The 14,638-nt window shown below is 53.9% G+C and overlaps 2 protein-coding genes across 2 annotated transcripts; both read left to right on the plus strand.

Moving 5' to 3' along the window:
- The first annotated feature begins 4,360 nt into the window (after positions 1-4,360).
- Positions 4,361-9,517, plus strand: LOC126050784 (uncharacterized). The gene is made up of 6 exons (XM_049829108.1): positions 4,361-4,501; positions 5,154-5,204; positions 5,616-5,729; positions 6,226-6,332; positions 8,993-9,192; positions 9,459-9,517. Exons 1-6 carry the CDS (start codon positions 4,361-4,363, stop codon positions 9,515-9,517), a joined length of 672 nt encoding a protein of 223 aa, XP_049685065.1.
- Positions 9,518-10,401: 884 nt separating this feature from the next.
- On the plus strand, positions 10,402-12,720 carry IL4 (interleukin 4). The gene is made up of 4 exons (XM_049829109.1): positions 10,402-10,533; positions 10,790-10,837; positions 12,290-12,421; positions 12,619-12,720. Exons 1-4 carry the CDS (start codon positions 10,402-10,404, stop codon positions 12,718-12,720), a joined length of 414 nt encoding a protein of 137 aa, XP_049685066.1.
- The last annotated feature ends 1,918 nt before the right edge of the window (positions 12,721-14,638 follow it).

Here is a 14,638-nt window from a genome sequence, read left to right on the forward strand (position 1 = left end):
AAGCTGGGGTAGTATTGGAAACAAGAAAATGGTTAGTAAGGTTGTCCAAAATCAGGCCCTCAGAAATGATAGAAGAGACCTGAAGTTGTTTATATCACCTCAGTTAAAGTGTCCACTGGACCTTTTGAGTTCTGACATTGTTTCTTAATTGCATGATCCCATCCTGTCCCTCCACAAAACCTACGACTCAGTGCCGCTGGGACTGCCGTAGCGCTGAACTCGGGGGCTAAAGCAAAGTTGCGGAGGCGGCGCGGCTGCCTCCTTTTGCTAAAACAGCCAGGAAGAGGGATGCCGAGGGAACCGGGAAACTGCGGGAGGAGAAAAGGCGTCCCTGTGCTGGGAATCGCCCCGGAGAAGTGGGTGTCCTCGCTGCCTGTGGTGCCGGGGTCCTCTCCCCATCCTGAGCCGGGGATGGCCAAATGCAGCTGGGTGGGAAACCTCCAGCTCCTCCCGACTGCCGCTGTGACGTCCCAGTACTGAGACAAAGCTACTTTCTATTTAACTGGAAAGGCACCAATTCAGCCCATCTAAAATTATGGACCACAGTCCCCTTGTTTTCTGCAGAGCCAGGAAAGTGAAGGGGACACTGCCGTAGAGAGCTGTAGCCCTGTAATCTGACTTAGCCATCGGCCATATCTCCTTCTTTCCATGGATTTCCATTGATTCCATCCATGTCCACCAATGCCGTCCTGTGCTGGTGGTGGCCACGGCTCCAGCCTCCCCGCACCGTGCTCTTCATTTGTGTGTGATGCTTGTGGGCAACCAACCTTGGCTTTGCTGCTGGAAAAAAAGAGAAAAAGGCCATGGCTTTGGACACAGAACCAAGCAAAATTTCTGGGTTTGGTTGCACTGAGGGTCTCTTCAGCTGGGTCCTCTGTTTTCTGGTGTCATCATCCAGAGATTCAGCTACGGAAAGGCCTGACCGGTGCCAGCCCAGTGTGCACTTTGCCCCGATATGAGGGCAAGAGGAGCCTGATGGGGAAAATTGCAACGCCTAAATTAACCACTTGGGTCATTTTTCCAAATTGGTTAAGGACCAACATGCTTAAATCAGGCATGAAGAGCAGGGCAGGGTGGCAAGGTGGGGTGGGTGCAGCCCCCCCAGCTGCTGGACCTCTGGGACCTGCCTCTGGCCACAGCTGGAAGCAAAACCAGCTCTTGCACAACGAGAAGACCCCCTTCAGGCTGGGTTCCCGTGCCTGGGGTCCTGCGTCCACCCCGGCCAGCAGCAGCGGGCAGGGGGATGTGGTGTCGCAGCCCCACGTACCCCCGTCCCTTAGAGAGGAGCAGCTCGGCCAGCAGCACCCGTCTCACCGCCAGCACCGGGGTGATGCACAGACAGAAATTTCCCTTATTATTTCACAATCAGCCGGGTTTAATGCTGAGTGCAGCTGAAGATGCTCCGAAGAAGCTATTTTGGTTCCCTTCGGGTCAATGACGCTCCTGATGGGCTGCGAGCCCCTCTCCTGCGTCGCCTCTCACCCAAGTCCCTGGGTCGATGCTGTTTCTCAGAACTGGGCTCTGCTTTCTAGCTATCATTTTCCACCCACACGAGCCAAATTGATACATGTCAGCTTTTCCCATCATCAGGTTTATGTTACCATATCAATAGTTTGGGGGGATGATTTTATCTGCCTTTGAGGGAGGTGACACACGCTCTCCGCGCGAGGTTTGCAGATGTGGAGTGTTCCCAGCCAAGGGGCTTCCACACCTTGCAGCCCCCCCGTGGCCCCGCGATCCCCCTGGGACCCCCACGAAGCTGCCGGACCCCACACCAGGGCACAGGGCGTGGGACCAACAAACTCCAGCATCCCGCTCCAGCAGCTTGGCTCAAGGGACCCAGGGACACTGGCTTTGGGACAGATGGACACACACCCCGTACTGTGCTGCCCTGGATATGTGCCAGCTCCTACACCTTCTTCCCGATGCCTGCGATGGGAAACCTCCAGGCTCCCGTCTGGCTCTGACCCAGCCTTTCCCTTTTGGAGGAAATTCAATGATTGGGAATGGTCACCATCTTTGTTTCCAGGAAAACCAATTTTTTCAGGCTAATAAAAGCAATGGGAGTGCTACAGCCCAGTCCTGCCATTGTAATGGTAGGTCTCCCAATACAAAAAGAATGCAGTGAAATGGGAAGGGGTTTGTTTGAAATGTGAAGTTCAGTGCTTCCTCAGGCTATGCAACACCTTGACTTTACTGAAAATGTAAAAAAAAAAAAAAAAAGTTTAAACTTAAGTGTTTCTACATTTTCTAAATTAATTTAACAATTTACGACTATTTACAAGCCTCTAACTCAGTATAAATCGAAGCCTGGGGCTCCCCTGGGCAGAGTTTGCCCGAGCCGGGGCAGCAGCACGGCAGGGCTGCCCGACAGCGCGGGGTGTTGGCGTGAGCAGAGCCACGAGGTGCTGCTGGCACCGAGCCGCTTCACCTGCGTTTGCAGCAATGCCTGGGAAAAGGCATTTAAGAATCTGGGAAAGAAATGAGCCATTTTGGCAAGTCAACTTTTTTCCCCACAAAATTTCCACTAGTACCACAGTTCAGCCATGGTGGGAAATCATTGCGGGTTCATGTCTGCTCTTCTTCTGAAGGATGCGGTGGTTTGAATCCCTGAGTTACTGTTGGTTTTTCTGATGTCCTCTGGGATGGTGTGGGACGGTGTGGGATGGCCTGGGATGGTGTGGAATGGCATGGGATGGCACGGGATGGTCTGCGACAGCACTGGATGGTGTGGGATGGTGTGGGACAGCCTGGGATGGTGTGGGATGGCATGGGATGGTGTGGGATGGTGTGGGATGGTGTGGGATGCCATGGAACAGCATGGGATGGCATGGAACAGCATGGGATGGTGTGGGATGGTGTGGGATGGCATGGGATCATGTGGGATGGCGTGGGACAGTGTGGGATGGTGTGGGATGGTGTGGGATGTTGTGGCCCATGGGCACGGCACGGTGTGGGGCTGAAAGGTGCCACGCTGAGCCAGGCGCTGCAGGAGCCATCCTTGCAGGATGGGATACGTGCATAGAGCTGAGCAAGTCCTAGTTAAAACCCACACACCCACACGCCAGAAAACCCCCTCAGCTACTTCTTCCTTTACATGCAAGAGCATTTTTTTGTCTTTGCAGATGTTTAACATCTTGATAAAAGTTTTGAGGTTTTCTTTTTTTTTTTTTCACATCTGACTTCGGCTACTTGAGCTTGCTGGAGCTGCTGCCATTATGGCCAAATGACATGAATTTTTTTTTTCTGACACACAGTTCAGCTGTTCGTCTCCAACAGCAGCCACACACCATTTCCTTCTCGAAAGCACTGCCATTGCCTGTGATGCCCTCTTCCACCGGCGATGGCTGAGCTGCGGCACAGGGCACTGTGGTCCCAGTATGTCCCCAGGGCCACTGATGGGGACAAGAGGCCATGTTGGAGGAGAGGTCCTCCACATCAAAAAGTGGTCAGGATGTCCTGGAAAGCAGTGCTGGGCAATGGGGTGCTCCCACCCGCATCCTGTGACGGTGATGTCCCTGGGGCAAGTGGGTGCCGAGCCGGCTGCAGAGCCCTGCATGAGCGGCAGAGGTGCACATTCAAGGGCAAAAGCAAGTATCTGCTTTCATGTCACTTTGGCTCCTGGATTTCTAACCTGAGGGTGACGCTGATCCCCAAGCTGCAGCTGCAGCACCTGGGCACAAACCTGCCTGGATGGCAAGGCTGGTCTGGCTCCCGGCAGATGGCAGGGAGATGCCTCCAAATTCAACCAGATACTTGTCGGGGTCACGTCATCCCCCTGAGACGCCGACATCCAGGGCAGGAGCCCAGCGGGCATCCAGCCAGGCACATCCCAGAGCCAGTCCTTCTGCATAACCGTTTGTCTTTTCCATCATGGAGACCAGGGAAGCTTCAGGAGATATTTCTCTGCACATAAGATCGTGGCTTGACTTTACTCAAGCCTTGCAATGCGCTTGGTTAAGTTGTGGACACATTCATGGTTTTCCATGTGCAGCACGTTACAAACATGCTCGACAGTAAATAGATCCTCAAACATCAAAGAGAAATTCTCCACTTCTCATCCCCATATCTCTTCATCTATCAATTAGGTGATTAAAATCTGCATGGTAGCTGAATAACAGATAACGTTGTTTAAGGGCGAAAAGTCTTCGCCGTCATTACATAATGCCCTTCTTTGGGGCGAATGGCACTTCCCACTGTCTCGGCTGATCAGCACAGGAAGACACCTATATTTGGTAGTCAATGGAGACACCGGTCCTTCTTCGCACTATAAAAATGGTGCTCTGCCAAGCAGCCAGGCAGAGAGGCCCTGGCCAGCCAGCCCAGCCGGCACGAGAAGCGCTCGGACAGCAGCGACAGGATGCTCCCCTCGCTGAAGGCTGCTTTTGCTCTCCTCTCCCTCCTCGGGCTCACTTCTTCCATGTCGCTGACGACTGCCTCTTCCCAAAAAAAGCTGTCAGAGATCACCAAACTCGTCCACAACCTCCAGTCAAGAGTGCAGGTAAATGCTGCTACACCTCCTGGCTTTTCTTTGCTTACAGATCAGAGGAACATTATTGACAATGATGATGCTCCTTGGTGCTTTGGGCACCCCAGCCTGTTTCAGCCTAGACTTTGGGTGCTCAGCACTTGACTTGGTGGTACGAGAGGCTGCTGGGGTCGGGCAGGGTGGAGTTTTCCACCTGACATTGGGCGCACTGCAGAAAAAAATGCTGAGGACCAAGACAACCTCCCCCAAACCTCCCTGTCCAACATGCAGAGCCGTGTTGGGGTCACCGGGGCAGCTTGATGATGGGGAGGGACATGGTGGCCCGCCACTGTGTGAGCTGCCGGGGGGGGTCCCTGCTCTGTGCCAGTCCATAGCACCCACTGAGCACCCGGGGACCCTCCAGCCCCTTCCCAAACAGCTGCTTGCAAGTACTGTACAAACCCGGGTCCCGTCTTCCCAGGAGCCTGTTTTGAAACACTTTGTTGAAAGACGGATCTCGGTAGTGGCAGCAGCACCTGGGCTGCATCCACGCCGTGTCCCACCGGAGAGGGATGGGGACCCGGTGCTCCGTCCCGGGGGAGGGCGCAGCTGGTGGCGGCTCATCAGGGACGGTCTCGTAATGACGGTCTCGTAATGACGGCTCTCCCTTGTGTCACCTCTCCAGGTCCCCTGCAACGACAGCCGAGTGGCACAGGTCACCTTCACGGATCGAAAGGTAAAAGAAGATGGAGAGATAGGCGGAAAATGTATTTATAATAAACACAGACATAGCTGGCACCCGCCTCGCTGCGGAGAGCAGCCCACATAGCAGAGGTAGTTTTATTAGTCACTGAGCAAGAGCTGCTCAAGCGCCAGTCGCTGGGGGCGAGCACACGGCTGGATGCCGGCTGCAGCTGAGGACCTGCCTCCAGCACCTCTGCCCCCCCCCGGCTCCCCTTTGGGCACAGCCCAGGGCCTGAGTCCCCGCAGGGGGCTGCAATTGCAGCCGTAAAATGAAAGCAAGTTTAGGAAGTCGCTGTGAAACCTCCCACCAGTCCTGGACACCTTGATAAGTAGCATCAACTTAAATCAACTACGTGGCTCTAATAATGCTCCCCCCCCCCCCCCCCCTTGCCGTGTTTACCAGCTGTCGGAGCAGGAGCTGCTGTGCCAGGCTGCCAGGGCGCTCATGAAAGTCACCAGGTGCAAGACAGACTACGAGCCGTTCATCCTCAACTTGCAGAGCCTGCACGGCAAGATGGTAAGCAGGACCCGCAGCCTCCCCCCTCGCTGCCCCGCTGCGCAACTCCGGCCCCCGTGGCAGCCGTGCCCCCCACAAGCCGGCTTCACCGAGCACGGGCCCCGTTTCAGTGCCGGCTCCCCAGATGTACCCCCAGGACTGATCAAGCCAGTATTTGTGATCTGGGCATTGCAGACCTGTGCGGTGCTGCAAGATAATTTGTCTCCACGGGAAGAGGGGGAATGTCCCCGCCAGCCCCCTCCACCCCGGACCAGTGGCCATGGCGGGGGGGGTCACACCGCTGGGCACAGGGGCTGGGTGCTTGTCCTGAGCAACAGACAAATTCCCACCCTCCTGGGGCAGGACTCACAACTCTGAATTATTTGCCGAATTATTTATATGGAGACAGAGGCAATGGAAACAAACCACCTGCTTGGGACGGTAGCCTGGCTACGCGCCGCCTGAGCTGCTAAATCCTGCTGTCAGCTCTAACGTATTGACACTTCTCCTTCCCCAGAACTGCTCCCTGAGCAATGACAACGAGATCTATCTGCGCCACTTCTTGCCGGAGCTGGGGAACTTCACCCAGGGGATGTACAGGCGCCTGGGCGTATCACCTGGACAGTGAGACGGGTCCGTTCCGGCGAGAGCCAGCCCCGAGCCCAGGGATCTTACTGCTGGTAGCTCTAAAAATAGGTTTTGCAGAGTTATTTTGCTCCTCGTTGCATGCACTTCCTCAGCTCTGCCCCAGCTCCCCTAAACCCAGTGCAATCCTAACAGCAATTAAGTTCCAGCCGGGCACCTGGGACCACTCAGCTGCAATGGGAAATGTCCCCTTCCCGGCAGGCGCCTGGCTTCTCCCAAGCTTTCCATCCAAGTGTCGCGTGTTAGACATTACTCAGCCTCTGCAGGAGAGGTCTGGTCTGGACGAGGCTGCCCCCCGCATTCCCTCGCAGCCCTGCGGCTCTTCCAGCCGGCACGAGGCGGGATGCGAGCCCTCGGGAGGGATGGATGTGACCCCTCGGGAGGACTGCGATCCCCCGGGAAGGCTGGCAGGAGGGTTTGCCCGGCCGGGAGGAGCAGAGCATCACGCCTGGACCGAGGAGGCTGAGCTTTTAACTCGATCACCTCCTCCTGCAGCACCTACCAAAACCAAAACCAAATTATCTGCTTCCTGTTCCTCTTAATGAAGGGAGGCTTCTTCATAATCGTCTTGTCTTCCTAAAGAGATCAAAATCTAGGCTGAAATGATGCGTTTTTCACTAACGAGAGTTACTACAGCCGCTCAGGAGGATGTCTCCCCGTGGGTGCCCGGTGGGAGCGGAGCTGGAGAAGTGCAGCGTGCAAGAGCAAAAGCCGGGAGGGGAAAGAGCAGAGGGAGGGGGCTGCCTCGCCGCCAGCCAGATCTGTTAACATAACCTTTAATGTGTCTTTTATATCCTCGGTGGGCTTTTAAGTTATTAATAGCGAAGACCAGGAGAGTCTGTAGGATAACTTTGGATCTAATGGGTGCTCATTGGCATCATACTTCTGGAGTTTATTTATTATTATGTTTTATTTAAATAACTTATTTTTATACTGTGTAATCTAAAGATTCAAGACCAAGGAAGTCCTGGCTGTTGAAAGCTTTTCTTCACCTGGGACCCAAAACAAAAAGGAAAAGTTGGTACTCAGGTGTTTTATTTTTAATTTATATAAGAGTAGTTCTGTGGAATATAGTCATATTTAAAATACTGCTACCTCATTCTTAGGGAGCTATTATTGCCTAATTGCCTTTCCACAACAATAAATGAATGTGTGCTGATTCGTAATTTATTGTTCTTCCCTCTATTTAAAGTATTTGTATTATGACAGAGTTAATATATTCAAATTACCATGTATTTCAATGTCTTCATTTTTTATTTTTTTCATTTCAACTTTGCACTGACGTTTGTTATAAAAGTGTCTCGAGGCTTTAGCAATAAACTACTGAATAACGAGCTCTTGGTACCAATAGTTTATGCTGTCGATTCCCCTCTTCTTACCTTCAGCAGTTAATGAAGAGCATCGGGGTGTGCTGCCTCCTTGGGCAGTCGGCACAGGGGAATGGGTGGGGAAGGCTGGCTTTTTTGGGGCAATATACAGCAGATCTACCCAGTCTGCCATTGAGAGGAAGTTTTCAAGAAAGCAAAAGGCACCAATCAACCTACCCAGCTTGCGGTGTAGGAAAATACGGGGTGGAAGGAAGGGCTGGAGAAGCGGGTATGAGAGTCCTCATTTGGGAAAAGGGTCTTGTGCATGGAGCCACGATGAAGGGGAGTCTGTTGGGGTGCAGACCGTGATCTGGGGGGGGGCAACAGGGCTGAAATGGGAGCCAGCGGGTGGCAAAGCGTCGGTGCATGCAGGGGAAAGGATGCTTGGCCGATGGGCGAGGGAATGGACAGGGCCGGCTCGTGGGATGAGCGTCTGCTTGGGTGCCGGCGGCAGCAGGTACACAGGTAGGAAATAAATAGGTGAACTGGCTGTTGGAAATTGTTATAAATGCAGGGAATTGCTATAAATGCATGCGATGGGGCATTAACTGCAGCCTTTGGATCTGCTCTGGATAAACCCCAGCGTTATTAGCATCAGCACCAGACGTGGCAGGCAACAGAAATGCATGAAAACTGCAGCATATCCCTGCCACTGCCAGCCAAAATTTACCCTGGGCAGCATGTGACGCCCCAGCAAGCCCTCATGGCACTTTCTCAGTGTTTGTCCTGGAATCACTCCGGTTTGGGCCAAGGAAAGAGGGGGAAAGCCGAGCCGGTGGCCGTGGCTTTCAGCGCTGGGAGCCCAGGCAGGATCCTCGTGTGATGGGGAAATGCTTCAAACCCCAGAGCACAAGAGGGAGGATGGCAGTGGAGAAAAAACGGAAGACGCCTCTCTGAACCAAGCACTTTGGTAGGGAAAATGGCAGCGGGTTCATCCCCTGAACGACGGCTGAGATGAAGGCGCTGCCGGGGCTCTAGAAACGACACTGCACGGGCAGAGACCAGGACAGTGCCGGAGCCGGAGCTGTCCTTCCAGTGAGCGACGGGGCCGTCGCTGCCGTCAGCCGCATCCCACCCTCGGGAAAGGACGTGGGAATTTTTTCCTTCACTGGTGACTTTCCCATCACACAGTAATGCAGTTTTCCACCATGATTCAGCCCGAGTAGCTCAAAGGTTACATTTTTCTGTTAATTTAGCGTTTTCTGTTCATTTACTCCAGTTTTAGAGCTTTCCACTGTGATCACTGGGGAAACCACTGTGTCTGTGGGCTAGGACCATCACCTTCATCCCCTTCTCCCGCATCACTTTTAGGCAGGGAGCCTCCCACCACCACCCGTCCTGGATCAGCGGAGCAGCTCCAGGCATCCCAGCAAGAAGCCCGGCCCCGGGGCCGCCATCCGCAGGGGCTGCCGCCGTGCGGTCCCGCAGCCGGAGCCCGCTCGCTTATCTGCCCTCCATCGAGGGCGATGCAGGTAGGAAACGGCGCAGCCCTCCGCTGGCAAATCCCTCGCAAAGGTCTTTCTGAGTCAGTGGCACTAACTTCATCTGGGGCATTTCGTAATTAGACAAACAAAATCACTCTCAGTCTGGCTGCTCCTGGATTAATCGAGCACTCGCAAACTCTTATCAAGCATCTGATGGCAAGTTGCTATTTGAGTTAGAAAAATACCTATTAGTTATTACAAAACTCCGAAGTTTCCCAGCTCAGCGAATTTCTCAGCGTGATTTCCTGCGGCAGCGCTGGTCGGGGGTACCAGCCGAGCCCATCACCTGAACCTCGCTCAGGCTTTTCCCTGAGTGGGGCAGGACGGGCTGGGGCAGCCTCCGGCTCGCCGAGACGCCGGCTGCCGGAGCAGAGTCGCAAAACCCCATTTTCCCACGCGAGCGCCGGCGCTCCCGGCGTCGACGCCGCGGGACCACCCCGTGCCGGCTCCCCATCCATCTTCCACGTCCCCGCAGGGTGCCACGGGCAGGGTCACGCTGTTTCGGGTGTCCCGTTTGGCCAGGAGGGCCCCCAGGTCTCCATAAACCCCCCCCGGCCCCGGGAGGCGGTGATGCCCCGCTCCTACCCAGGAGGTTTTTGTCCCCACGGGCCCCAGGCAGGGCTCTGCCCCGCTTTCTGTTTCTGCCCGGGCGCAGGTTAAGATAACCGTAGACAGAAAATGGTATGCAGATGAAGGATGCTTTGCATGATTTGGAGATATTCAAATGAAACACGAGATGGAAGAGCTCGCAGGATAGTTAGAGAAAAAAAAAAGCAACGCTCCATTCTTTGAGCGCGGTCAGAGCTGTGGTCTCCCCGGTTCGGCCACTTTCACCTCACGGTGTAGAGAAAGTCTTGGGATACGGAGAAATGAAGAATCTCCAAACCAGGCAGTTTACATACTTCTCTTTTGTACGTGACCTGACTCCTACCACTGTTATCTTACGGTGGAAATTTCCTACGTTGAAACGTAATGCAAGATCAGAAGAAAATCTTGACTTCTACAAAAAAGACCTGTTGTCCTAATTGGATAGGAGCAACTTTGGAAAGTGCAGATAAGGGAAAAATAAGTTTTTCCTACAGGTTCAGCAATTTTACAGCCATAAATTGAGATGTTCCTTCCAGAAAAGCACACACAGGTATAGATCACCAAAATATCCAGAAACTGTGAGCCGAGAGGGTTCAGTCCAAGCAGGCCATGAGCAGCCCGGTCCCGGTCCTGCTCACCTTCCTGGCGCTGTCAGCCTGCCAGGGCCACATGGCCGCTCTGCTGCAAACCTCCACCCTTCTGAAGGAGAGCATCAGGCTGCTGAGCGACCCGGAGATGAAGGTAGGGCTCGTTTGCGCGGCTCAGCCTTTACCCGCTGATGGGAGGGACAGATCGTTTCACCGGGCTGAGCGAGAGCGACGCTGAGTCAAAGAAAGGTGCTGAGCGTGCAGCGCCGAGGCAGAGCGCATGGTTCCCGGCACTCTCGGGGTGGCCGAGAGCTGGATGGGTGCGTGTCTGCCCTGCGCGTGTGTCAGGATGGATCCGTGTTGGCGGTTTCTCTAGCCTGATTGCTCCTCTCCTTTGTGTCTTGATAAAGGTTTCCTGTGACAAGATGAACGTGACAAATATTTTTGCAGGCACTAAGGTAAGAGAGAAAAAAAAAAAAAACCAACAAAAAAACCCTAACTTGTCCTCCTTCGAAAACAATCATTTGGCCACCACGGGTACTGGGAGAGGCTGCCGGGGGCCGGAGGAGGGCACGGGGCAGTCAGGAGGCCGGCGTGAAGCCCCGGGAGTCCTGCCCGTCCCGGCGCGGTGCTGCACGGGAGCAAGGAGCCCGTCGCGAGCCCCGAGCGGTGATGCTGGGCTGCCAGGCTGGTCCTGCACGGGTGCCCTCACCTTCCCGCACCCAGCTCCACCTCCAGCCGAAGCAGCGTCGGCTGCTCCCGGCCACCCCGGAGGCAAGCGGGGAGGCAGGAATGGGCAACGTGCGTTAGAGCAGCGCACAGGGGTTTGTCAAACTTTTCAGAAAGGAAGAGAGGAACTTCTTCCTTTGCCTTGGAGCGGTGTGTCACCATCTCACAGACACCCACACATGCCTATCGCACAGAATCTCGAGCTCTGGTTAGACATACTATCCCTCTTTAGCCCCTTATCTGGGGGAAGGCTCTTCAGTTAGCAGAAGATTTAATAGCAGATTATAAAGCCTATTTCTGCTTTGAAAATTGCTGCCTAAGCCAAGCTCCCCGGCACCAGAGTTCCTGTTTTCACAGAAAGCCGATGCCCTCACCTCGCGCTGCACGGGCGGGCGGCAGCCGAGGGGCACAGCAGCCTCCCTCAGGGGGCTGGGGCTGAGAACCCCCTCGGGGGGGTCCTCGCACCCCTCCTGCCACAGGGACCGGCCCCGGGAGCGAGAGGAGACACCCGGGACGCCGCAAGACCCGATGCCTGCAGACCCGGCCGTGCTCACGGGGACCGGCCGGCGGCTCATTTGGGGATGCCATTTGGGTGGAAGCTGGGGCAAATTGAGCAGGTAGAGCTCGCGGGGACCTGCCGGCACCGTTGCAGCGAGGCGGCATTGGGAAACGTCCCCCAGGGAGGACTGTTGAGTAGTTTTTTTATTACCGCCAGCACTTCACTGATTAGCTCCTCATCTTCCACGTGTCTGCTATGGGACTTTACCTACTCAAAGCACCTGACCGAGGCAACCTCTTCCCAAGGGATTTTGTTATTCCCGTAGAGCCTCTGTCCGTCCAAACCAGCTTCACTCCCACGAAACGCTGCAGGTTCCCGAGCACGGGGTCCCACGTTTCTGCCCACGCCGGGAGCACGACGCTCTAAGCTCCCTGCTGTGCAAACCCTGCCGGGAATTGTCGCCAGCGGCCGCCAGCACCCTCCTCGCTGGGGCTGGGAACAGACCCCGTGTGCACCCACGCAGCTGGGAATCTCCAGGGGAGGCTTTGACATCTCGCGCTGTACTTTGCACCTGCCCTTTAGAACAGCAACGCGTTATTATTTGCACTGGTTTAATCTGCTGCGAATGAAGCCATGACTGTGCAAAAGGGTTTTAAAAAAAGCCACGTGCATCTTTTTCCAGAAAGTTGACGACATGGAGATCTTATGCAAAGCCACCACAGTCATCTTGGAGGGCCACAGCTGCCACAAGAACCTGAAGGGCATTTACATCAACTTGGTCAAGCTGGTCCAAATGAAGAGCGCAGTCCACAAGGTAAGGCAAGGCTCTCCCCTTGCAGCACCAACCACACAGGGGCCGTACAGCCCTCAGCCTGCAAGCTTTCTGCACGTCCAGCTTCTCCCTTGGTCACCGTTTTTGCTTTCACCCAGTCCTCTCCCGCAAGACCACGCTGCAGAACCAGCTCCCTCTCCCAACAAGCATCCTAACGGCCTTTTTTTTTCCTATTACAGGCACCATGTCCCGTAGCAGCAGGCAACACTACTTCACTGCATCATTTCCTAGAGGACTTAAAGAGAGTCCTCCAACGATTAGTAAAAGACTATAGCATTTGAGGTGAAAAAACACAGTTTGTTTTTTTTTTTGTTTTTAAACTATAATGACACTGTATTTTTCAAAGATTATTTATAATAATTCTTTAAATAAATGTATTTTTGGACTAAATTTGCTGGCATTGCTAAGATGTTTCTTAGCCAGAAACTGGAGAGGACAGGAATGCATTTGAGAGCTCAAAGGTACCAGCTGGAAACACTGGGCTGCTGGACCCGGCTGGCAGCACCGAGGAGCCCCCAGCTCCCACCACCCCCAGCAGAAATGCTGAGGGGCCCAAGAAGCGGCCACGGCTGGGACAGAGCCCCAGGGCCGGTCCAGAAGCAATGGGGACCAGGCTGATGGCAACAGAGGGAAACCACAGAGCAGGGAAGAAAAGGATGGGTATTCTTTATCTACATTGTTGGAAAGGGACAAGTTTATGACTGGGTTTGAAACTGGGGCACAGAGGGGCAGGGCTGGCTCCAGAAAGCTGAGACAGGACAGGTTCCTAGATGGAACAGGGGCTTTAGAAATAACAGAGTTTAAAACTATGAAGTCAGAAGTCATTTTCTTTACTTTGCCATCTAAGTTGCAAGAAATACACGGGGATACAGTGAACAGTCCCGAGTCCACTGGCACAAGGGTGGTGCTGGCAAGAGTTGCCAAAACAAAGAATTGGTCCTGCTATGGGATTAAGGCTTGTCCTAACACCAGGAAAGAAGGTCTAAGCAAAGGAAAAAGCCCAAGAGAAGCCAGATTGGAGAAGACAAGCCATGAAGAGGGCCTGCTTCTGAAAGCCGTGAACTCTGGTGTGTGCTAGAGCTGCAAAGGGAGACGTCAGGTCTGCAGCTCAGCGGGGCCTTAGTTCTCCCCTCACTTTATAGGCTATATTTATATTATAACCATATGTTTTTATATATGCTATTTATATATGGCATAGCCCTTTGGGGCCCAGGAGTAGAGAGGGTCCAGCAGCAATGGCAGTGAAAGAAATGGCAACAGGGAGCTAAACTGCACTGTTGAAGGCATGACTCTAGCCTGCGGCAGACCTGGGGGGTGGTTAAAGCCTCTCTAGCAGCAGGGGACCGGAGTCTTGCAGGTATTTAGGTGTCTACCATTTCAGAACTTCCTTTGGCACAGCGTGGGAGAGCACTTTGGAAAGTCCCAGGACTGTGCAGGGTTTGGTTCATGCATCAGCTGAGTCACAGTACTCAGGGGAGCTGCAAAGTTAGCAGACCACAAAAAACCTGTTGCCTACTGCATGAGCAGGCTGAAATGTCTTCCAGAAGAAATGCACTGCAGACCAATACAGTTTATGCAGCAAAGGAAACAGAGCTGAACATTTCCAATTACTGCAGGTAAATTCACATCATCTGCACAAATACAGGGCGTGACAGGCTTGCCGTGTAGCACAAGGAGACAAAGGCAGAACAGCGTGAAAAGCCTTCTCCCCATCAGCTGTCCCACCTACGCATTGCACATACACAAGAAGAGGCGGAACACAGGCAGCACCGACTACTGCGGTGGACAAGAAGCTGCTCTTGCAGTGCTCTGGCTCAGCTGGGCTTTCTTCCTCCCCAAAGGCAGCTCAGGACAACGCCAGCAGAGGACCACCTCGAGCAGGGGGCTCATCAGCTCCTTGGGGCACATCTCATGACCTGCATACCAGCCTCATCCACTGATCTCCTCCAGAATCTCACAAAGCATCCTCTTATTCTGCCCTGTCTACCTCTTCCACAGGAGCTTGTTGCCCACTGCCCTGAGGCTTGGCAATGGGGGCCCCCACACACCCCAAACTCACTTCTCCAGCAAGTGCTGTATATCACAGAGCTATACAGACTATTTTAGCTACCCCTCCTGATGTATCTTCTCACAACTGGGTTAGAAAGATGCTGTACATATAAAGCTATTTGAAAAACACACACAGAGGTGGAACTAGGA

Source organism: Accipiter gentilis, chromosome 26 (assembly GCF_929443795.1).
Source record: "Accipiter gentilis chromosome 26, bAccGen1.1, whole genome shotgun sequence".
In the NCBI taxonomy this organism is placed as follows: domain Eukaryota; kingdom Metazoa; phylum Chordata; class Aves; order Accipitriformes; family Accipitridae; genus Astur; species Astur gentilis.

What these genes read in the sequence shown, in the direction of transcription:
- LOC126050784 (XM_049829108.1), top strand. Translation starts at nt 4,361, where the DNA reads ATGCTCCCCTCGCTGAAGGCTGCTTTTGCTCTCCTCTCCCTCCTCGGG. An exon ending in ACCTCCAGTCAAGAGTGCAG is followed by an intron (nt 4,502 to 5,153) that starts GTAAATGCTGCT and finishes TCACCTCTCCAG; the next exon opens with GTCCCCTGCAACGACAGCCG. An exon ending in AGAGCCTGCACGGCAAGATG is followed by an intron (nt 5,730 to 6,225) that starts GTAAGCAGGACC and finishes CTCCTTCCCCAG; the next exon opens with AACTGCTCCCTGAGCAATGA.
- IL4 (XM_049829109.1), top strand. Translation starts at nt 10,402, where the DNA reads ATGAGCAGCCCGGTCCCGGTCCTGCTCACCTTCCTGGCGCTGTCAGCC. An exon ending in TGAGCGACCCGGAGATGAAG is followed by an intron (nt 10,534 to 10,789) that starts GTAGGGCTCGTT and finishes GTCTTGATAAAG; the next exon opens with GTTTCCTGTGACAAGATGAA. An exon ending in ATATTTTTGCAGGCACTAAG is followed by an intron (nt 10,838 to 12,289) that starts GTAAGAGAGAAA and finishes ATCTTTTTCCAG; the next exon opens with AAAGTTGACGACATGGAGAT.